This window comes from Hippocampus bargibanti, linkage group LG16 (genome assembly GCF_051943395.1).
Source record: "Hippocampus bargibanti isolate YZ-2025 linkage group LG16, ASM5194339v1, whole genome shotgun sequence".
NCBI classification, from domain to species: Eukaryota; Metazoa; Chordata; class Actinopteri; order Syngnathiformes; family Syngnathidae; genus Hippocampus; species Hippocampus bargibanti.
Window position 1 is genome coordinate 16,016,271 of NC_142749.1, and position 24,470 is coordinate 16,040,740.

Below are 24,470 nucleotides of genomic sequence, written 5' to 3' on the forward strand. Positions count from 1 at the left end.
CATCACAAGTGACTTTTGTTGTGTACGTGTGATTGGACGGGGTTCTAAAATCACAAATTTGTCAGAACTGGAAAAAGCAATCACTGACAGCGTGTCCAGGTGACGTGTTAATGATTTACACCTTCTCCGAGAGGTGAACCAAAGCCAATTTCTTCAAGATCAAGGGATTTTCTTCTCGTATAAGACGACCAGCGCAGATTCAATAGTTACTGTGTAACCGCCCCTGACACGTGAAGCCATCTTCATTTTTTTTGTGGACTGATCATTTGCTTAACAGTGAGTTTAAACAATGGTTGACTCGAAGCTCCGAGACTACGACAGCATTACGTCCTTCCTAGGCCAGTGGGGGGCCTTTCAGCGTCGGATTTTCATCGCCTTGGCTATCAGCATCTACCCCAATGGCTTCATTGGCATCTACATCGTATTTGTGGCCGACACGCCGTCTCACCACTGCCGCATCCCCGAGAACGTGAACATTAGCCAGGCGTGGAGAAACGTGACGATCCCCACGGAGACGGCGGATGGCGTGGCGAGGCCCCGGTCTTGCGCCAGGCTCAACTTGGAGCTGGTTAAGAACTACTCACAGAATGGTGTGGTGCCCAATGTCGGGGTTGATGTGGATAGTATTCCTTTAGAAAGCTGCCTAGACGGGTGGATATATAGCAAAGATATCTACCAGTCGACCATTGCCACCGAGGTGAGGCAAAAAGCTTCAATCTGACCCTTTGTATTTATTCATTTATTTACTTATTTATTTAGTTAGTTATTTAGTTATATGCGTATTTATTTATGTATGTATTTATTTATTTCTAATTTTTGGGGGGACACTAGGTGTTTGTTGCCATCTATTAAATAAATAAATAAATAAATAAATAAATAAATAAATAAATAAATAAATAAATAAATAAAAATAAAATAAGCTAATAAATACAGAAGCTATTAAATAAATATGCAAATGAATAAACAAGCACAATAAATAAATAATAATAAATAATAATAAATGTAATATAATAAACAAATAAATACACAAAACAAATACATAAATAAATACATAAACAAATAAACAAGCAAATAAATATACAAATATAAATAAATAAGATAATAAATAAACAAGTAAACAAAACAAATAAATACACAAACAAATAAACAAGTCAATATACAAATATAAATAAATAAATAAATAAATAAGCTAATAAATAAACATGCAAAAAAACAACAACAAATCAATCAATCAATCAGCGGTTGTTAAAGCGCTATATAAATAAATATGTATTGTATAAATAAATCAATAACTTATCTGTGCACAGGTTTTGGTATTTATACATTTGTTGTAATTATGCTGCTTTATAGAATTTTATTTTCATTTTAATAACCTGAACCTTGAGGACATGCCCCAAAAGGGTTGAGTGAACGCTGGTGCGTGTGGCTGCCGCTGCTCACCCACAGAAATCCTATGACTGTAAAGTGACCTTGAGAGTTTTGAAAGGCGCTTATAAATGAAAGGTATTATTATTATTATTATTATTATTATCATCATCATTTCGACGACATTTCAACATCGGCAAAAGTTCAATATCTTTGCGTCTAATTCCTGATGAGAAACATTTGTCGTGTGCTCCTTCTTCACAGTGGGATCTAGTTTGTGAGAATGCACACAAAATCCCCTTGTCCTCCTCCATTCACTACCTGGGCGTCCTGGTGGGAGCGTTCGTTTCGGGCCAAGTATCGGATAGGTGAGCAAAAAACTATTTGTAAGTGAAGCTACATTCAAGTGTTCCACGATTCAAAACCAGGGATTCTTATTTTTTTTTTGGTATACACACAGATACGGGAGGAAACCTGCCCTGTTCACCATGATGGTCCTCCAGACGGTGGCCATTACGGCGCAGTTATTCTCAAACAGTTGGGAGATTTTCACCTTCACTTTTTTCCTGGCGGGCGCTGGTGGCTTTTCTAATTACATCATCGCCTTTGTGCTGGGTACGTTTTTACATTCACCGCATATTCCGGTGTATAAGGTGCACCCAAACACCTTGATTTTCTTCAAAAGATGCCCCTGCGCCTTACACGCTGGTGCGCCTTATATAATAATAATAATAATAATAATAATAATAATAATAATAATAATAATAATAAGAATCATCATCATCATAATAATAATAATAATAAGAATCATCATCATCATCATCATCATCATAATAATAATAATAATAATAATAATAATAATAATAATAATCAGAGTCCGAATCAGAATCGGAATCATCTTTATTGCCAAGTATGTAGAACACACAAGGAATTTGTTTCCGGTCGAACACGCTGCACTAGTATCATCATCAATAATAATAATAATAATAATAATAATAATAATAATAATAATAATAATAATCAGAGTCCGAATCAGAATCAGAATCATCTTTATTGCCAAGTATGTAGAACACACAAGGAATTTGTTTCCGGTCGAACACGCTTCACTAGTATCATCATCATCATCAATAATAATAATAATAATAATAATAATAATAATAATAATAATAATAATAATAATAATACATTTTATTTCAAGCGCCTTTCAAAGCTCTCAAGGACACTTTACAGTCACAGACAAGCATAGATACAATAATAAATAAAATATAATGATAAATAATGTATAAATATAAATAGTATAAGAAGTATAAATAATATGTGAAGAGTGAACGCTGCTGCGTGTGGCTGCCGCTGCTCACCCACAGAAAAAAATGTATCCTGTGACAGTAAAGTGACCTTGAGAGTTTTGAAAAGCGCTTATAAATGATTATTATGATTATTAACACTATTATGATGATGATGATGATTATCATACTACTTCTTCTTATTATTATTATTAACATACATAGTTATGTATTTTTCTATGTATGTATCTACTGTATTTATTTATATATTTATGTATTATTTTATTTTGTGTGTATTGTTATTAGGGACAGAAATTTTGAGCCCCAAAGCCCGCGTGGTCTTCTGCTCCCTGGGTGTTTTCATGAGCTCGGCCATAGGATACATGCTCATGCCCCCCGTGGCCTACTTCCTTCGTTCTTGGCGCCTGCTGCTGATCCCCATGGCCGCCAGCGGACTGATATATATACCCCTATGGTGGTAAGGGCGTGCAAAAGAGACGTCGTGACGTAGCCTTCCACTGTGACGTTATATCCTTGTCGCCGATGTCAAACGCTACTGCAAGGTTCATACCCGAGTCGCCACGCTGGCTGCTCTCCCAAGGCCGAGTGGGGGAGGCTGAAATTATCTTGAAGGACGCTGCCAGGATGAACAAGGTTGCCATGCCGGAGGCCATTTTCACAGAGGCGGAGGTTAGAGTTTCCAAATGTACAATGGTCACAAAAAAAACTGGTAATTGGGGAATGGGTGGGGGGGCTCAAAAATGAGGGTGAACGTATTTTGTACCCGTAATGAATTTTACCATCCTTTTCGGGAATAGTGGATGTGTGGGTGAGATAAACTCATTCACTGCCAGACAAGTGTAAAAAATGTGTCCACTCCATTGCCAGAAAGAGTTAATTCCTAAGTTATATGGGTCTGGAGTTATCTGATCTTGAAAAGGGCGCTTTAACAACAGCCGAATCTGCAAAAAAATGACATTGGCAGAGGTCTGGCAAGATAGCAAGCGAATAGATAGCTAATAGCTAGCGAATAGATAGCTAATAGCTCGTGACTAGACACCTATTAGTTAACGAATATATAGCTAACAGCTAGCGAATAGATAGCTAATACCGGGCGAATAGATAGCTAATTCCAAGCAAATAGCTAGCTAATACCTAGCGAATAGATAGCTAATACCTAGCGAATGGATGGCTAATAGCTAGCCAGCTATATAGCTAATAGATACAGTAGCTAGCTATTATATATTTTATCATACATATTTTATGTTATGTTATGTTATGTTGGCGCTGCATGTCATATTTTCAATTCATGAATACATTCGGGTATGGCAGTGAATGAGTTAAGTTCGTTCGGAAAAGTTCGGGTGTGTTTTAGGTTCATGTACTTTAATCAGCAAAAACAATTCAAAAGTATGCCCGTTTAGAGTTATTCAAGTCTCATTTTTTATTTATTTATTTTTATTCCAGATTGAAGATGCGATACTGATGAAAGACAACAAGTACAACATTGGATCTATCCTGCGCAACTGTAACATATTCACCATCACAATGTTGTGTTCTATTCTGTGGTATGCCCTTGTTTGGTCTGTTCTGATCATAAATGGCTAATCTTTAGCAAATTCTCGCAACGGTAAATCAAATTTGTCCCGATGTACCTACTTCACGGATTTTCCTTTTTTGCGAGGTTAATAATAATAGTAATAATAATAATAATAATACATTTCGTTTTTAAGCGCTTTTCAAAATTGTCAAGGTCACTTTACAGTCACAAAATATTTTTTTTTCTGCGGGTGAGCAGCGGCAGCCACATGCGCCAGCGTTCACTCAACCCGGAATAAGTCAAATAGATCGAAAGCTAGCTATCTTGCTAATAGATTGCCAGCAAGATAGCTAGTTCGGTAGATAGCTAATAGCGAGCTAGATAGCTGATAGACAGCCAGCCAGCTAATAGACAGAAAATAGATAGCAATCTAGGTAGCCAGCTAGGTAGCCGGCTAGATAGATATAAAGCTAGCATACACATGATGTAAGAAGAACCAGCGTTCACTCAACCCGGAATTAACTCAAATAGATAGAACGCTAGCTAGCTAACAGATAGCTATATATATGTATATATATACAGTAAAGTCTCGTTATATCGATATCGGATATATCGATAGTCCTGGTTATATCGATACTATTTCTATGCACGCACGGAGAAAATTACATGCAAACAGGGTCGGATATATCGATAGTCCCGGTTATATCGATATTTTTTCGGACTCCCTTGAATATCGATATAACGAGACTTTACTGTATATATTTATATTTTTATATTTATTTTATATTTTTATATATAGCCATATAGCTAATAATTGGCCAGCTACGTAGCTAGCTAGCTAGACAGATATTTAGCAAATGAATAAATAGCCAGCTACATAGCTAGCTAGCTAGACAGATATTTAGCAAATAGATAACAAATGGATAAATAGCCAGCTACATTATTATCAAACTACTAGTCACGTGTAATTGATTTCGAAACAGGTTTGATGGTCAAACAACCTCACATCTACTCGTTAGTTCTTCTTGACATTTCATCCTGAACTACGGTTACACGCATCTTATTGGGCTCCACAGGTTTGTCATCACCATCAGCTACTACGCCCTGATCCTCAATACATCCAACCTTCACGGAGATCCGTACCTCAATAGCTTCTTATCGGCGGTGACGGAAGTTCCGGCATATTTGATCGCCTTGCTGCTGTTGCACTTTTGCCACCGCCGCCTGTGCCAGTCGTCGACGCTGCTGATGGGGGGCGTCATGATCCTCTGCGTGCACCTCATTCCCATAGGTAAGAAACATTGGATGTTTGTTAACTTTATTCATTTTGTTTAGCAAATTACAGTAAAGTCTCGTTATATCGATATCGGATATATCGATAGTCCCGGTTATATCGATACTATTTCTATGCACACACTGAGAAAATAACATGCAAACAGGGTCTGCTATATCGATAGTCCCGGTTATATCGATATTTTTTCGGACTCCCTTGAATATCGATATAACGAGACTTTACTGTATTATTAAATACGCACTGGAATTTTACGTACCTGTGAACTGTGATTCTGTCTTGCGTAATTGATAAACAGTGAAAGGTACATACGAAGCTACATTTTCATATATAGCTACAGACATTTTTTAGCTCAAGAAACATTTCGACATTGGTATAAATAAGACTATTTAAAGCAGGGGTGTCAAAGTCATTTTTTTGCCGCGGGCCACATTGTAGTTATGGTTTCCTCTCGAGGGCCGTTATGAATTTGGGGAACCCATTAGAATGTTTAAATCCCTTCAAATATTACATATAGAGCACACAGCAAATTAAGGAATAACTCGTTTTCAAATCTGAAGTCAACAATAATGACTTTTATTGTGGTTGACATCCAAAAATATGAAATTTTGGCTCAGATTTTAGCAATCATCATGGAATTTAACAAGTTTGATTTGCCTTCGCGGGCCGAAAAAAATGATGTGCCGGGCCGGATTTGGCCCGCGGGCCTTGACTTTGACACATGTGATTTAAAGGATAACACCATTTTTTTTGTTTCCTAAATGACATCAGAAAAACGCTGGATCAAGGTCAAATGCGCTCAGTCGAAGTCATTTGAAGTGATTTTACAAATTATGGACACAACTTGTCCGGATGCGTCGTTTGTCCTTTAAAAATCAGTGCTCACTAGTACAAATTACGCAGAAACCGTACAACTTCACAGGTATGCGTTTTTGTCGATCAATCAAGTTGAGTTGAATGCAGGATGCCAGTTTGTGTGGCTGTGTTGCCAGATCTGCAGTGGGTGTCCGTGCTGCTCGAGATGCTGGGCAAATTTGGCGTGACGGCAGCCTTTTGTATCGTATACGCCGTCACGTCCGAACTCTTTCCCACCGTGATACGGAATACGGCCATGGGCTGCTGTTCAATGGCGGCTCGGGTGGGCACCATCATCTCCCCTTTCATCATCTACCTCGGTGCGCACAGTGTAAAACCACCTATTACATTTCCATGGTAACAAATAGAACCAAAGTGAATAAAAATATGGATTTCTCCTCCAACAGGGCAATATTATAAGGCCCTGCCGTACATTTTGATGGGATCTTTGGCCATTTCTGGGGCCTTCCTTTGTCTCTTGCTACCGGAATCATTCGGGAAGCCTTTACCGGAGACCCTATCGCAAATGCAGAGAATATGCAGGTGAGTTTTGAGTACTGATCCCATCCAGATCATAGAAATCATTTTTTTTCTCCTCCATATTTTCACAGACGAAAAGGTCAAGACAAAAAGGAAGCTGATGCACAGGACTATGAGTGTAAAGAATCCAAGCTTTAGTGAAACAACTAAAACCACAATTAGGATTTTTGACCTGTATTTTTGTATGCTATTTTGTACACAAGTCAGGAAGATGTTTACAAGTGCAAGTAATGTTTTATATTGACGTACATTTCAGAATGTGTACGTTGCTTTTGCTGTACTTACAAGGGATGTGAAATAACTACACAGCCCTGTTTGAATGGCATGTTAAAAAAACACAGTTGAACTTTTTTACTATCATTTCAAAAATACATAATTAAAAAAATGCAATAGCAACAGTAAAGAAACTTCATGATGGCTAAATCCTCTTTAGCATGTGTTTTTTTTTTTTAAATCTGGCAACAATTGAGTTGTACAGGTTGTAGTACACATTCACGTTTTGAAATGTATTTTTAATAAATGTCCTCAATGAGTACTTTAGATTTTACCTTCACCTTTATTTACATAAATATCCATAGTCTCTCTTCAGTACAAAGTGTTCCCTTTTCCACCTTTTTCACATCTTAAGCATTTTACGTCAATTTTACAGCTGGCTGGCAATAAGTAACACAACTCTATAAATAATGCTCCTAAAAGCCGCGACGTTGGCTTTACACGTGCGACAGTTAGATCATTTTTGTTGCTTTTAACATTCTTTTCAATGACACTATCAGAGATCTGTTGGTTTAGTTTGACAAAGTGCTTATTATTGATTATTATAAACCTATTTAAATTTAATATCTTTTGATGTACTGTACTCCTCACACAGATATATAAATATATTGCGTACCTTTGTGAGTGAGTAACTTGTTGACAGGTGGAACGACTGGTAATCTGAAATCAGTTCGTCACGAAAATGGGTCCGGAGGGAAACAAGTCATTTGCTTAGTTTAAAACAACAGCCTGGCTTTTATAAGCTTGATTTTTGCATAAAATGGACTTCCGGTACCACTTTTGGAGGGAAAATACATCACGTTTTAAAAGTGAGCCATATCCGTGTTTGATCCTACGAAATGAACATTTTCCTGCTGATTGCTTGGTCATTTACATCGTAAAACGTCGTTTAATTTTTATTTTATCGTTGTTGTTGTTTTGTCAAGGTACGCAGCGTTTTTTTTTCTTCCTTTGGTGACATTCTACGCAGCAGATACTCATCTGTCAATCAATCGCTGTGAAATGCTTTCAATATATCAACGTTAAATATTTATATTTGTTGTTTGTACGGGTGCGTTCTTAAATGTTAAAGTTATAACGACGTCCACAGATTGTCGTTAAACGGATGTTACGTTGGCGAAAGAAAAGTCAAGCGCTCATCCTTTACTATGGAGTAGTACTGTATATTTATTGTTTTTTTTCAGATCTACAATCGGAATACTTGGCCAGAGGTGAGTTTTTCATCATGCATTTAATTTGAACACTAATGTTGACATTTGTGCAGAAACAAGTGCCCGTTTTGAACCCGTCCGATGGTTGTTTTGTCACAATCAGCCACTAGATGTCACTAAAAACAAGTCCGCTAACAACCACTATAATTGCCCACTCCGGTAATACAGAAATTTAATTAAACCATAAAAGGAATAAAACTAAATCCTAAACACGTGAAAAAATACTAAAAATAAATCCTCCATACTGCCTGCCTTTCTGTCTGTGTCCAACTATCAATTGTTGTATGCTTCAGTAACAATATGAAAAATGGATTTAGGAACAATCAGGAATCTATCGTTGTACTAAGTTCATCCTGTCTACTTGATATCTAATTTAAAGCAGATTCTTTAATCGGGAATCTACACGGTACATGTTTGATCACAAAATGATCCTAATTCTAATCAGTTGAACATTGCTTTTGCAGTTTAATATCCAATTAAATTAATATGAATCCATCTTTTTCTGATTACACGTTCACGTTTAAAACGCAATAACAAGAGTAAACCAGAAGATGGCGCCATAAAGTCAGAAAAAAACAATGTCCTACTTAATCTAAAAGGAATGTGGTTTGAGGAAGTGACCCTTGGCAGCCTCCGACGATGTATCAACAACTCTTAAATCGCTTTTTTTACGTGCTTGAATGTTTTTTACACCTTATCTGGTGCAGGCTAAGCAGTGTGCTTGTGTAGATTGCTGCAAGGGTAATGATAAACTGTAAAAACCAATTCTGGCTGCCAAAATGAAAAAGTAAAGTAAATAAATTAAATGGTGGCCTCAGGAACACTTGTTTCTGTGTTTTTGATTTTCAAATCAACATTGTCACGCAAACATTCCTAGATGCCGTTTAGGCATGAAGCCTGCTTCTTTGCCAGGCCCGTATTTGTGTCACAATTCTGCTATGTAATTATTTGCCTCAGCACACAGTCATTTTTGTTTGATGAAAATGGGACTACAAAGATGCGGAAGTGTGTTTGATTTATTTGTATTTCAACCAGCTGTGATTATATGACCTCGCCTTTAGAGAGAAAAAAAAACAAAAGTACATTGTGAGCTTCTTCGGAATTTTGATTGAATGATTAAGCGTCAAAACAAAAAGTGTATGACATTATCTCATACTTGAAAATAATGACGTGTCAGATCTGAGCCAATGATCCGTAGGAGGGTTTCCTAGTTCGAGGTAGCATTTCTTTGGAAATGGCCCTGGTGTTCTTGCCCTATAGCGCCTTCTTTTGGACAATATAATCACTGTCTATCGCAAGTCATGTGACTTCTGCTAAGTCGACTCCAGTCCGAACCTTGCACGATGCTACTTCCACCCCCCCCACTGTGTTACGTTGTGCATTCTCAGCCCACCAGTGAGAGAAAATAAATGATAGTTATTTAATAATGACATAAAATGGCGACTGAATTTACAGGGCAATGATAAAAAAAAATGCCATATATAAACGGGCTCGACGGGTTTTCCGTCCAGACCTCTTTGTTATTTTTTTATTATTGTTGAGCCTGTTATCAGCACGCATTTGATTGATTGCCCAACCAGACAAGACAGGAGTGGGAAATAAGCTATTTTATCTAGTTCACAGAGCCAGATATGACCTCCTTTGTGCATGTCATTTTTGTTTTTACACGGTATATTGGAGGTTTGTTTTAAGGTATCGCTCAGTATCTACTAAATAATAATAATAATAATAATAATAATAATAATCATGTTTGTCCTATTTGACAAGAGATGGCCATCTTCTACTACTACTACTCCTACTACTCCTACTACCACTACTACTACTACTACTACTACTACTTCTACTACAGTAAAGTCTCGTTATATCGATATCGGATATATCAATAGTCCCGGTTATATTGATACTATTTCTATGCACGCACGGAGAAAATTACATGCAAACAGGGTCGGATATATCGATAGTCCCGGTTATATCGATATTTTTTCGGACTCCCTTGAATATCGATATAACGAGACTTTACTGTACTACTACTACTACTACTACTACTACTAATAATAATAATTAGAATAATAATACATTTAATTCATAAGCGCCTTTTCAAACTCTCAAGGTCACTTTACAGTCACAGGATCAGTTTTTCTGTGGGTGAGAAGCGGCAGCCACATGCGCCAGCGTTCACCAAAGCTGGAAGTAACTCAAATAGATAGAAAGCTAGCTAGCCTAGTGTGTATTTTTTTTACTTCAAGATGGCACCACGAGAGTGTCTGCCTTTACAGCAGCTCCTGTATTTTGTTTTTCTACTTACTTCTTTCATTTCCTCTTCCTTTCATAACTTTGCTGCTGTCTTACTTCCGGGTAGAGTGAACGCTGGCGCGAATGGCTGCCTCTGCTCACCTGCACAAAAAACAAAACAAAAAAAAGTTCTTATCCAGTGACTGTAAAGTGTCCTTGAGAGTTTTGAAAGGCCCTAAGAACTTAAATATTATTATTATTATTATTATTATTATTATTATTATTATTATTATTATTATTATTATTATTATTATTATTATAGCTAGCTAACTAGATAGGTGTCCAGCCAGCTAAATAGCCATACAGCTAATAGATAGCGAGTTAGATAGCTGGCCAGCCGGCTAGTTAGCAAATAGATAGCAAATAGCGAGCTAGCTAGATAGCTGGATAGCTACATAAATAAATCAGTTTTGCCACGCCCTTCCAAAAACTCTGCATAATAAATCTGCCATTTTGTTGTGATTTTCATATGTGTAATGTATATTGTATATTATTTAAAAACATGATGATGATGGTGATGATGGCAACATTTGTCTAGCTACCTAGCCCGCTATGTATTTGCTATCTATTAGCTAGCGACCTAGCTGGCTCTATATTTTCTATCCATTAGCTACCTGTCTAGCTAGCTAGCTAGCTATCTAGCTGGCTATTTATTAGCTATATGGCTATCTAGCTAGTTATCTAACTGTCTAGCTGGCTATCTATTAGCTATCTGTTAGCTGGCTGTTAACTCCCAGTTGAGTGAACGCTGGCGCATGTGGCTGCTAGACAGCTTCTCACCCGCAGAAAAACTGATCCTGTGACTATAAAGTGACCTTGAGAGTTTTGAAAGGCGCTTAGAAATTAAATGTATTATTATTATTATTATTATTATTAACATTTTCGACTATTCGCAACAGCGTGACCAGATAGCGTTGGCTACAACCTCTTTCTTGCCACTCCCAATCAAAGTTTACTTTTCAACTAACCATGAAAAAAATCTAATTATACCTTGTGCGTTTAACCAAACCACTTGTTTTGAAAGTTTGCTAGCTTAACGCTATCACTCATCGTGAAACACTATAAACAAGCTAACACAACTAGCGTCAGCATAGCTGCGATATACTTCAATGAACAATGTCCTCACACTATTATCTGCCGCAGTCGCCATTTCATAATCACTTTTATGAATATGACAACGAAACCTGGGAACCTGACCTATTTCGTGTGTGTGTGTGTGTACTGTAGCTACGTCGGTTTGGAGGGCGGAATCCGCTCTCTACTTGAGTGCCATTCAACTTGTAAATAATGCTGTGTGGGAGTGTGCTCGCATGTTGTCAGCTGCGCGAAAAATTTATTTCCTGCGATAACCGCAGTGCGACCCGCCACACTCAGAAGATCATTTATACTATATATAAAGTCATCTTGGTGTTTTTTGGGGGGGATTTTAAACTGTAATTGGATGGAGCATTCGTGAATCCATTGATACTGGAGTATTTTCAAATTGTGTAAGCTAGGAGCTTCTGGGACTTTCTCTTCATGTTTGTAAGCACGGAGGCAGCGGGCCATTTTTAGAGGCAAACAACCTCGCCCCCCTCTTCTCTTGGAAAATCTGCAGGGGCTGTGTCCAGTTGCACACAGTATTTTGGATACATTTGGATGAACATTCTGGAACTGGTCTCTTTTATTATTTTTTTTCTTTAATTTTTAGATTGTTTATTTATTGTTTGAGAACCCCAAACCCCCCCAAAAAATGCATAGCCAATTTATATCATATCAAAAATTGTCATAATAATAATACATTGCGCTTATAGGCACCTTTCACAACTCTCAAGGTCACTTTACAGTCACAGGATCAATTTTTCTGTGGGTGAGCAGCGGCAGCCACACGCACCAGCGTTCACTCAACCTGGAAGTAACTCAAATAGATAGAAAGCTAGATAGCTAGGTAATAGCTAGATAATATATCGCTATTATATAACTACAGTAAAGTCTCGTTATATCGATATCGGATATATCGATAGTCCCGGTTATATCGATACTATTTCTATGCACGCACGGAGAAAATTACATGCAAACAGGGTCGGATATATCGATAGTCCCGGTTATATCGATATTTTTTCGGACTCCCTTGAATATCGATATAACGAGACTTTACTGTATTAGATAACTAGCTATATAGCCGGCCAGATAGCGAATAGATAGCTAGCTAGATAGCTAACTAGACAGCTAAAAGATAGCTATTAGATATCAATTAGATAGCTAGCTAAATAGATAGCTACATAGCTTATAGCTAGCTAGCTAAATAGCTAGCCAGATAGCCAACCAGCCAGCTTGACTGCTATAGTATTAGTATTAGTATTATTAAATTATTATTATTATTATTATTTGACAACTTTGATCACAGTTGAAAGTACTGCAAAAAAAGATCTACACAGTGTTAAGAAATATGTCAAAAACATGTTTGCATTAAAAAAATATATTGCTTGTTTCTATTCTAGTTTTAAATTGGTTGGTTGGTCTAGCCTTTATTAGTCTCGCAGTGAAGAAATTTACATTTCACAGCAGCAGAGTTACGAAAGGAAGAGGAAAGGAAGAAGTAAATAAACAAAATACAGGAGCTGCTGTAAAGGTAGCCACTTTCGTGGCGGCGCCATCTTGAAGTCAAAACAACGAAAAAAAAAATATAATTATGTGAAACAACACAAAAGACACAGACAGTCAATCAATCTTAATCACTTTCTGCACCCTCTTTGTAGTATGAAGCTGTTCTAGATGAAAGAGGGCAGGATCAAAGCATCTATTTCACCAGTGGATCAGGGACATCATGGTGAAACATGCACGTCTCATACAAGGTAAATGTTCAAAGCAAACACAAAGTTGTAACTATTGACGAAAAGAGATGGTCTCACATGTGCTTTCCCATGTAAATCCGCTTCAATTCCAAGCCGCGACTTGTTTTATTTGCTGGGTTTGTGTATTTTGTGGCGCGCGTTTAAATGACCTACTATTGTCGAGATGATGTAACATTACACAAAGGGGGGGAAATGGAGTCATTAAGATTTTTTTTTTCATCTTTACCAAAAAATAAATACAGATAAATAATCACAAAATCAAAAAAACTGCCTATCGGACAATTTTGTGATCTTTGTCTTGTCGAAAAATGCCATCCATATTTTCTCATGAAAAGTGGCCGGAGGGAAGTTTGTCGCCCTCTCCGCAGCGACTTTGCACATTTCCTGTAAACCAGCTGACATTTCCAACCGCTCACACCCACGCAGCCTTACAACCCACTCGCGTAATTTTGTATTTTTTTTCTTGAAGCATCACCTGATTGCCTACAGGGACTCTTCGCTAACCTCGGTGAATTTTTGGGTGTGAACGCCCTCGAAACAAGATGGCTGTTGACAAGATGACTCATTAAACCGCACCAGAGTATGCCAGGATTCTCACCAGGAAATTGTAATTTTCCACTACACACCATTCAACTCTTGGCTTTCTGCAAACCTATTTTTTTTTTTTTTTTTTGGGTGCTACACAGTCGTCGGTCGTCAAACTGCTCTTGATTGACGTCGCCGTGTCACACCCGATGAATTGACAAAATTATTTTGCTGGCAAATTCTGTCCAAACGAGGCTTTGGTATGCTTCAAAGCGATCTTGTCATGGCTTGCGATCAAGTTAATATGCAACCGCTAACAACTGCTTTACGTCAATCAAGCTTTTGCTTGTCACGTTACATCAAACGACCATCATTTATTTATTTTGTTGCATTACGTCACACATTTATCTGCGACTTTTATTTCCTACAAAGAAAACAAAACTGTGGCTAGTGTTAAACTAAAGCGTAGCCTTGAGATACGAGTGACCAGACTAGCTTTTTCAAGAAACGACGACAAACGGCGATCGTACATACCATTGCCTGTAGTCCGCTAGCTAAATGCTAATGCTAACACATCACGTTAAAAAAAGTGCCATATTGGCATATTTAAAAAATAATAATTACACCAAACAGAGAACACGCACACCATTCATTGACTTAAGTCTGCTAGCTAAATGCTAATGCTAACACATCACGTTAAAAAAAACTAACATATTGGCATTTTTCAAAAAAACAACACCAAATGGAGAACCCACATACCATTCATTGCCTTAAGTCTGCTAGCTAAATGCTAATGCTAACACATCACGTAAAAAAAGCCAACTTGGCATTTTTCAAAAAACGACTCCAAACGGAGAACCCGCATACCATACATTGCCTTAAGTCTGCTTGGTAAATGCTAATGCTAACACATCATGTAAAAAAACATAATATTTGCATTTTTCAAAAAAACGACACCAAATGGAGAACCCGCATACCATTCATTGCCTTAAGTGTGCTAGCTAAATGCTAATGCTAACACATCACGTTAAAAAAAACTAACATATTGGCATTTTTCAAAAAAACGACACCAAACGGAGAACCCGCATACCATGCATTGCCTTAAGTCTGCTTGCTAAATGCTAATGCTAACACATCACGTTAAAAAAGTATCATATTGGAAATTTTCAAAAAACGACACCAAATGGAGAACCCGCATACCATTCATTGCCTTAAGTGTGATAGCTAAATGCTAATGCTAATACATCACGTTAAAAAAACAAACATATTGGCATTTTTCAAAATAACGACACCAAAAGGAGAACCCGCATACCATACATTGCCTTAAGTCTGCTTGCTAAATGCTAATGCTAACACATCACGTTAAAAAACGACTTTATTATACTGTACTGTTTATTTCTTTAATTATAATACAATAGCACATTTATTATACATTAAATAAGGTATATTTTTGTGTAGTATTAAGGCTTAGAAAGTAGAAAATTATGTTTTATGGGGACTTGGGAACGGATTATTCTCATTTTAATGGTTTCCTATGGGAAATTGATTTTTGGGATGCACACTTTTCGCCTTACACACTCTGTCTGACAACTAATTAAGTTCGCAAGCCAAGGTATCACTGTATTTATGGTCCTTTAAGGAATTGACGTAGGCATGACAGATTTTTACAAGATACAGTACCCGACCATGGTCATATATACTTTATCCTCTGCGACGAGCTGTGGGGTGGATTTGAGCTGTTCAGTATGCAGCTATTTTCAGTGATTTTATTTAAACTGTGAGGTTGTTGATGGAGGATAGAGAACGTGATTTTGCACGTCGCCCCACCAGCGTCGCTTCCTGTCGCGGGTGTCAGACAAAGTGCAGGCGGCGGTGACCTAACCTCGCCACATCCGTACTCATCGCCCATTCGCTGTATTCGCCGAGCATTTGTTCCATTTGAACTTTCGAGAGTGGACGACCGAGCACGTCGACACTTGGGATTCGTCTGCGAATTTCCTCGTCTGAGGTGGTGGAATCGAAAAAGCAATAGACATGTTTGGTTATTGAGCGTACAACAGGAAATGCCTGGATGCTGATTTTGTCGAGTGGGGAAAAGGAGGAGCGGGGAAGCTTTGCTTGAGATGGAATTCAAATGTTTCGCAATCGTAAAAAAAAGATGAAAAACTGGTGTCATCAGAATATTGCTTGTCCCTTTCACTTCTTTATTTTTAGACCAGGTCCGCTGTCAACGCTCCCCAGTAATTAGTCACCCAATTAGAGTGGGAACGGCATTTGCATTTCAGAACATTATTAGATGAAAAATCTGTGTGGAGGAAAGAAATTAATTTATAAAAAAAATGGTAAGATTCATTTAGGATTAGGCAACATAAGATTAGTTATGATGATGAGGTGATACCAGGGCAAATAGGGCAATCATTCCAGTCGTCAGTACGGACAATAGAAGCAAATTAGTGGAGCCGCAGGGAGTAGTCCTCTGCTCCCCCCAACGGGAGAGCAGAGACCTATCATAGCAGAGTCCGGCACCGCGACTTCTGGACAGTAGTGATATATATATATATATATATATATATATATATATATATATATATATATATATATATATATATATATATATATATATATATATATATATATATAAATTTACTGGTAGTTTAGGCCCTATATATATATAGGGCCTAAACTACCAGCAAATTTTAGTTCGCTCACGAAGCTTCTTGGATAAGAAGCGAAACGTCTGACACCTTCAAAGAAGTACAGATGACGGCTGAAGAAACCTTTTCATCAATAATAATAATAATAATAATAATAATACATTTCATTTCTAAGCGCCTTTCAAAACTCTCAAGGTTACTTTACAGTCACAGCTTAAGTTTTTTCTGTGGGTGAGCAGCGGCAGCCACACGCACCAGCGTTCACTCAACCCCGAAGTTACTCAAATAGATAGAAGGCTAGCTAGCTAATAGCTAGCGAATAGATAGCTAATAGCTAGCGAATAGCTAGTCATTAGCCAGCGAATAGCTAACCAGTCGCCCATTTATAAGCACCTTTCAAAGCTCTCAAGAACACACTACTACTACTACTACTACTACTAATAATAATAATAATAAATTACATTCATAAGCACGTTTTAAAACGATCACCTTACAATAAACAGGATAAGTATAGAAATATTTAAACTGAACAGCGGTCCAATCACAGTACTAATGTTGTCGTTTTCCCCCCGGGACACTTACATACTACTCACGTCGTTCCATTTGCATCCTTGTAGTTTCTAAATAAAATAAAAAACACATACTCTTCACATGTATTGGTTTTCTTTTTATTAGAAAAAACAGACAACTATGTACAGTCCGTATATATTTACAATAGTTTTGGAAAACCGTTCGCGATTAAAAAGCTCAAGTCAAATCCCCGGCGAGCACCATCATAACCAAAACAGATGAGTTCTTATTCTGCATCATAACAGCTGCTGCATGTAAGATAAGTGGCTGAAAATGACAGACTGAGGACGGACTGACCTGGCAACACTCTCAGAAATGGAGGCGGGGCTTTCAAATTTTTATCTACCGGCGTCCATTTTTATGTCAAAAGTTCTTTCAGGCGTTGTGGGAATATCGATTGTTCAAATAGTTGTATAATGGAAGCAGCACAAAAACCAAGAGATATTGGCGTCCTACCAAAGAAATTCACATGATCAACGACGACGGGCCCAATGAGTAACCATCGACTAGTCCAAAAGGAAAACTATTGAATCCAAGGAGGTCAAGGTCACTCCAGGGGTTGTCCGGCGATATGTTGAAGTCTGAATTCAGTGTGGTGTAATGAGGCGCCGGAGACAGTTCGTCCAAGTCGTCCACTGTTCAAACAAGAGGGGGGCGCACAGTCATGACCTTGAAGGACACATTATAACCACAAAGTTCCAACTCAGAGATCCAGAGGCTAAAATTTACAAATAAATAGCAATTGAGGACGCCGGTTTTCGTTTCTTCCAATAAACCGCGATTTGCGAAAATCTACAAGCGGGGTCTGGGGGAAAGTCACGAGCGATGCTGACTTGTGAGGGTCTCGGTATGAGCTATGACAGACTGCTGCTGGTCATATGCTTGGTTGCTATCAACGAGTGTATTTATGAAGCACAAACGGGGGTACCATGAAGCTTTGTTTACCTGAAGACTCGCTCCACTGGCTCCCCGGACTGGTGCAAGGTGTCGGGAGAACCTTGACGTTGAAGTTTTGAGCCTCTCTCTCCAGTTGCTGGCAAATCTAAAAAAAAAAATAAAAATCCAACATCGGAGTTTAGCATTCTTTCTCCGTTTTTCTGTGGGCATCTCCGCCACTGTCTGCTGCTTACCTCTACTATGTTGTATTCATACTCTGGAGGACAATCGGTTGTGGAAGGCGTGAGGAGAGAGACAGAAAGGGTGATTAGCATATGCTAAACGTTTTGCTCAAAATTAGAACCAATATGAATACTTAGAAAGGGGTTGGGGGGCATGCCAGGAAATAGTTATATATAGACCGAAGACTAGGTTTCTACCACAGAGCAAAGACGTAAGATAAAATGAAAAATAATTTCATTGACTTACCGGGGCTGCGTTCAGGTGATACTTGGAATCTGTCTTCGAAGTTGCCGGACAAGTTTTCGCCAAACCCAACTATAGGGATATCCAGAAAGGGGGGTCCTTTCCATGGCTCCGGGTCATCCGTCCGACTCTTTGTCCGCTCTGCGGCGCCTTGAAAGTCTCTGCACACCACGTTGCTGTCCACCACGTTCTCCTGAGCGGATGTCGGGTCTTCGTCCAGCCGGGATGTGTCGGGCTGCGACTGGCTTTCGCTGTCGTCTGTGTCGTCTGTCGTCGTCTTGACCTGCGGGAAGGAGTCGGTGGTGAGATCCAAGTTGCGGCGTTGTGAACGGTCGCTGGTAAAACCGCTGAGATCCAACAACTTGGACATCCAATTCTGGGTTTCAGATGGAGTGTGTGTGTGGTAAAGGATAAGGTTGCTGACTCGTGATTGTTTGGTCTGGGTTGAAAATGATTCTGAGTTGGTTCTGGATCAGTACAACCAGATGAGGAATTCATCTGGCTTAGTTCTGTAACAGTATCAACCAGAGGAGGAATCGATCTGGATTAATTCTGGAACAGTATCAACTAGAGGAGGAATCGATCTGGCTTGGTTCTGGAACAGTATCAACCAGAGGAGGAATCGATCTGGCTTGTTTCTGGAACAGTATCAACCAGAGGAGGAATCGATCTAGCTTAGTTCTGGAACAGTATCAACTAGAGGAGGACTTGATCTGGGTTTGTTCTGGAACATGTTCAACCAGAGGAGGAATCAATCTGGAACAGTGTCAACCAGAGGAGGATTCAATCTGGATTAGTTCTGGAACAGTATCAACTAGAGGAGGAATCGATCTGGCTTGGTTCTGGAACAGTATCAACCAGAGGAGGAATCGATCTGGCTTGTTTCTGGAACAGTATCAACCAGAGGAGGAATCGATCTAGCTTAGTTCTGGAACAGTATCAACTAGAGGAGGAATTGATCTGGGTTTGTTCTGGAACATGTTCAACCAGAGGAGGAATCAATCTGGAACAGTGTCAACCAGAGGAGGAATCAATCTGGATTAATTCTGGAACAGTATCAACTAGAGGAGGAATCAATCTGGCTTGTTTCTGGAACAGTATCAACCAGAGGAGGAATCGATCTAGCTTAGTTCTGGAACAGTATCAACTAGAGGAGGAATTGATCTGGGTTTGTTCTGGAACATGTTCAACCAGAGGAGGAATCAATCTGGAACAGTGTCAACCAGAGGAAGATTCAATCTGGATTAGTTCTGGAACAGTATCAACTAGAGGAGGAATCGATCTGGCTTGTTTCTGGAACAGTATCAACCAGAGGAGGAATCTATCTGACTTAGTTCTGGAGCGGTATCAACCGGAAGAGGAATCCAAACGGGGATGCTGATTGCCATATGGTGGTAAGGTTGTGGATTCATGGGAAATTTCGATTTGGGGTCTTTAAAAAAATGTATCCGGATCAAGAGTAGACCAAATCTGGATGGAACTTAGTGGTTATTTGAAGACTGGGTCCAAACCATGTCTGGAAGTCAACGGGTGAGGGTCATGAGGAGACCATGGTAACATGTGGTTAAATGCCCATGGTTAATTTGGACTTTGGGTGAAAACGGCTGTTGAAAATCAGAATCTACCAAATACCCTGGGACGTTTGTAGCACTATTTGCGTAAGAGTCATAAAATATGGCTGATAAAACACACGGGGAGAAGTGTTTTACCTGCTTCCTGCACTTTGCTCTGTCCCGTTTTACTGCAAGGGAACAAGAGAATGGAGATGAGAAATTTGCGCTTGGTTAGAAACGAAATGGAGGTGACAGTGTCAAATGGGACCCACCTCTTTCTTTCTGGGGCAGCATCCGAAAGACTCGCATGGCCAACTGGCCTTTGTTCACACTCTTGTCTTTCACTGGCTTGATGTCCGGTAACGAGTTCATAGCGCAACGGAAGTTGGCCTTCCAGGTCTTGGCGTCGCAGGTGTCACCCTTAGTGTATTTCCCTGCAAATGGTTTTTTTTCGGTTAGGTTTCAAATTCCACGGTGCCAGCGTAGCCGATGTGTGGGCGCATGTTTTCGGCTCACCAGTGTGGATGGCCCACTGCTTGAACAGGCACGCGTCCTTGTCCATGTCCCAGCCGTGGCGGGCCGCGTGCTTCCAAGGAATGGAGAACATGGTCTTCTCCTGGAATATACAGTAAAGTCTCGTTATATCGATATCGGATATATCGATAGTCCCGGTTATATCGATACTATTTCTATGCACGCACTGAGAAAATTACATGCAAACAGGGTCGGATATATCGATAGTCCCGGTTATATCGATATTTTTTCGGACTCCCTTGAATATCGATATAACGAGACTTTACTGTGTATATTATGTTCAAAAAATATATATAACATGTTCAAAAGCGTAAATGCAAATTATAGACATAATATTTGACTGTTGTACAATACAACAAAATGTTCTGTTTTTCCATTTTTTTCTTCATTGTCCCCATAAAATAGAATTTTAGAGATTTTAAAATGACAAATGTTTGCAAATATAATTTGCACAGCTGCCTTTGGGGATGTGTTGGGGCCATTTCTGGGCTCTTTGAAGGCCATTAAAATGACACAGTACTTAAATTGATTAGAACCCATTAAAATTAAACCATTTAGTGAATCCTACAAAAAAAAAACGGAGCAAATAAATGAATACATTAGTTAATTTTATCAGTGGTTTTATTTATGTGGCTGGTTTGTGATTGTAAAGTGTCCTTGAGATTATTATTATTATTATTATTATTATTATTATTATTATTATTATTATTATTATTATTATTATTATTATTATTATTCAGAAAACCTTTATTCATCCCACAATGGGGAAATTATTATTATTAGTGTCTTTGACAGTTTTGAAAGGTGCTTATAAATGTAATATATTATTATGATTATTATTATTATTATTATTATTATGATGATGATGATGATGATTATTATTATGATGATGATGATGATTATTATTATTATTATAAATACTTTTTGGGACTATGCAGCAATTTCATGCAAAGGTTGCATCATTTAGATTTTAAGATGTGGAGATGCAAAAATAAAAAAAAATAAAAAAAATAAAATAAAATAAAATAAAATAAAATAAAATATCACAAAAGCTAATCCTCGGGTGAAAACGACTCACCTTATCCAGCCAGGCCAGACCCGGAATGGTTTCAGATTCGATCATTTTCTTCAGCCACGGGCGCATCTTCATCCTCGCTACCGGCATTTTTTACCTAGATTAAAAAAAATGGAAATAGATCATTTCACTTTGTACGTATAACTTATAGGTTGTGCGTTCCGGAGTAAAGCGGAGAGATCTCCACATCCCACAAACACACACACTTGTGGATTTATTGCCTATCGCTTGTCAGGGTGAGAGTGCACCGGGAGGTCATGGCCGCGACGCGCAGAGACAGTTGAGACATGTCTGAAGGACATTCTGAACACGTAAAACTGCATCAGAACCGTCTTTACATGTATTTAAATAACTACGAAAAAAAACAACCCAATGTCCACTTACCGGGTCTTCTATGATCACCAATGAAAATGAAAAAAATAAAAAATAAAAAAATTGTAATCCCAAATTGATTTTCTTTTCCCCCTGCAACGCCTTCTCCTACTACTGTTTCTTCTTGTCTCGTTTTTTTTGTCTAAAACAAACTAAAGTGTCTTCCCGCTAGCGCACTCGTTTTATACTAGTGCAACCGGGCTGGTATTCCCCGCCTGACTGAAGGGTAGCACACTGCAAAAAGTGTCCGTACTCCCTTTCAAAACACTTAAACATTACATCGTGTATATGGCATAAACCGCATGTAAAATAGAATTATCTAACTTTTCTTACTCGTGTGGTGTTATAAATTAACAATTCGCCTCAAACTGGTACAGCGAGTGAAAAAAAAGGCACATTTGTCCTTGTATTTGTGGCATGTTATGCCACAAAACCAATTGTACTCGTATTTTAGCATTCATAACACTTTTATTCGACTATAAATACACCCAAAAATATAAAACTAACAATCCTACAATATTACATCATAGTTACGTCTTTTTAGTCCAATATTTTCTCTTATTTTATTACATTTTATTCCGGCTACGCAAAAACACTTTTTACAGTGTGTTGCGCATGCGCGGTTTTGCACCTCTCAGCCATGTGCTCTCCCGTTTCATCGAAGTCACGTGGTTGAAAAGAATAGGAAGTTCACGCTGGGTCAAGTGTCCGTGCGTGTCTTGTGTTGGGATTAACCGTATTTTAAATTTGAATTAGTTATTGTCTATGAATTATGTCAACATTACCGGGTTCAATTAAGAGTTATTGTTATGTCATGTTGTCGCGTGTCAAAATAGTGGCCGTTCGATTCTGCGTTTAAACGAATATAGCAATTGTTACATGTAAGAAATGTGATTATTGTGAGTGCATGGGGCTAATTTAAGATGTGTATGTTTATATAGAAAGGTTCACCTCTGCGAGCTCTAAAATGGTGTCATTAAATTCAATCGATCAAAATGAATCTTTAAAAACGTGTATTTTTAAATACTGGGCCTTGTCATCGGGTGTACGTTGTGAACATGCTCAAATATCCACGTATTCTTTTGTTTTTCTTTTAACAGCATCAAAATAAACAAGTCTGGCGACGAGAAGCCGAAATGGTGCAGTGATTAAAATGGCCACTCGAGGGCGCTATTGAAAATGAAGAAGAAGTGGCTTGTGTGAGTGTGTGTGTGGCGTCATCTCACGGGGTTTACCACTATGTTGTCTTGAGAAGCAGAAGAAAGAAGGGATAGAAAATCAGGTGACTTTCCAGAAATTAAATGAGCGAACCCTTCACTTTACCAAATGTTTTTCTATACTGATACACTGTATGTCATGTCGTAGTTTGTTGCTAGTTGCTTGCCATTGCAAAATTAGTATAGCACTGGAAACATTCCTTGTGTAATTTATACATTTCACTCGTAATAATAATAATAATTCATTTACAAGCACCTTTCAAAACTGTCAAGGATACTTTACAGTCACAGGATATTTTTTCTGCGGGTGAGCAGCGGCAGCCACACGCGCCAGCGTTCACTCAACCCGGAAGTAACATAAAGTAAAAAAAAAACAACAACCAAAAAAACTAAATAACAAATAATATGACAATACAAATACACAGAAAGTCATTCATTCTTCAGCACTTCCTGTACCCTCTTTGTGAAATGAAGCGGTTCTCGATGAAAGAGGATCAAAGCGTCCTTTTCAGCAGTGGATCAAGGACGTCATGGTCTACTACAAGCTAAATGTTGAAAGCAAACACACAGCTGTAGCAGAGTAATACATTTCATTTATAAGCGCCTTTTTAAACTCTCAAGGTCACTTTATAGTCACAGGATCAGTTTTTCTGCGGGTGAGCAGCGGCAGCCACAGCATTCACTCAACCTGGAAGTAACATAAAGTAAAAAAAAAACAACTACATAACAAATAATATGGCAACACAAATACACAGAAAGTCATTCATTCTTCAGCACTTTCGGTATCCTCTTTGTGACATGAAGCATTTCTAGATGAAAGAAGAGAGGATCAAAGCGTCCTTTTCAGCAGTGGATCAGGGACGTCATGGTGGAATGGGCACGTCTACTACAAGCTAAATGTTGAAAGCAAACCACAAAGCTGTAGCATCCAGTAAAGGTGATTAATAATTAGCTTTTTTTGTTACTTCGCGGATTACCAAAAAACAATTTTGGAACAAATGATAAATATATAAATAAATAAAGAAAAAAAATATATAATAATAACAAAAAATATATATTATAGTAATAATAATACATTTCATTTATAAGCGCCTTTCAAAACTTTACAGTCACAGGATATTATT

The 24,470-nt window shown here is 38.3% G+C and overlaps 2 protein-coding genes across 3 annotated transcripts; one reads left to right on the forward strand and one right to left on the reverse strand.

Annotated features, from left to right (window-relative positions):
- Positions 1 to 271: 271 nt before the first annotated feature.
- Positions 272 to 7,484, forward strand: slc22a4 (solute carrier family 22 member 4). The gene is made up of 10 exons (XM_089016362.1): positions 272 to 697; positions 1,630 to 1,733; positions 1,826 to 1,980; positions 2,955 to 3,126; positions 3,212 to 3,338; positions 4,116 to 4,216; positions 5,265 to 5,479; positions 6,472 to 6,654; positions 6,742 to 6,877; positions 6,946 to 7,484. Exons 1-10 carry the CDS (start codon positions 290 to 292, stop codon positions 7,010 to 7,012), a joined length of 1,668 nt encoding a protein of 555 aa, XP_088872488.1. The 5' UTR covers positions 272 to 289; the 3' UTR covers positions 7,013 to 7,484.
- A 9,831-nt stretch (positions 7,485 to 17,315) lies between these two features.
- irf1b (interferon regulatory factor 1b) lies at positions 17,316 to 22,293 on the reverse strand. Of its 2 annotated transcripts, none has more exons than XM_089017422.1 (9): positions 22,142 to 22,293; positions 21,761 to 21,854; positions 20,665 to 20,764; positions 20,421 to 20,582; positions 20,305 to 20,336; positions 18,599 to 18,878; positions 18,364 to 18,386; positions 18,179 to 18,275; positions 17,316 to 17,868 (listed from the first exon to the last, which is right to left on the reverse strand). In XM_089017422.1, the coding sequence occupies exons 2-9, from the start codon at positions 21,845 to 21,847 to the stop codon at positions 17,699 to 17,701; spliced, it is 951 nt and encodes a 316-aa protein (XP_088873548.1). In that variant the 5' UTR covers positions 21,848 to 21,854; positions 22,142 to 22,293; the 3' UTR covers positions 17,316 to 17,698. The 2 variants fall into 2 exon arrangements, with proteins under 2 accessions (XP_088873548.1, XP_088873549.1); XM_089017423.1 differs by having other exon boundaries at positions 17,316 to 17,902.
- Between the last annotated feature and the right edge of the window lie 2,177 nt (positions 22,294 to 24,470).

Bases quoted from the DNA above. Each gene is read 5' to 3' on its own strand.
- slc22a4 (XM_089016362.1), top strand. From the start codon at position 290: ATGGTTGACTCGAAGCTCCGAGACTACGACAGCATTACGTCCTTCCTA. The intron at 698-1,629 runs GTGAGGCAAAAA...CCTTCTTCACAG, and splicing joins AGTCGACCATTGCCACCGAG to TGGGATCTAGTTTGTGAGAA. The intron at 1,734-1,825 runs GTGAGCAAAAAA...GTATACACACAG, and splicing joins TCGGGCCAAGTATCGGATAG to ATACGGGAGGAAACCTGCCC.
- irf1b (XM_089017422.1), bottom strand. From the start codon at position 21,847: ATGCCGGTAGCGAGGATGAAGATGCGCCCGTGGCTGAAGAAAATGATC. The intron at 20,583-20,664 runs GTGAGCCGAAAA...AACCATTTGCAG, and splicing joins GCAGTGGGCCATCCACACTG to GGAAATACACTAAGGGTGAC. The intron at 18,387-18,598 runs GTAAGTCAATGA...ATTGTCCTCCAG, and splicing joins ATCACCTGAACGCAGCCCCG to AGTATGAATACAACATAGTA.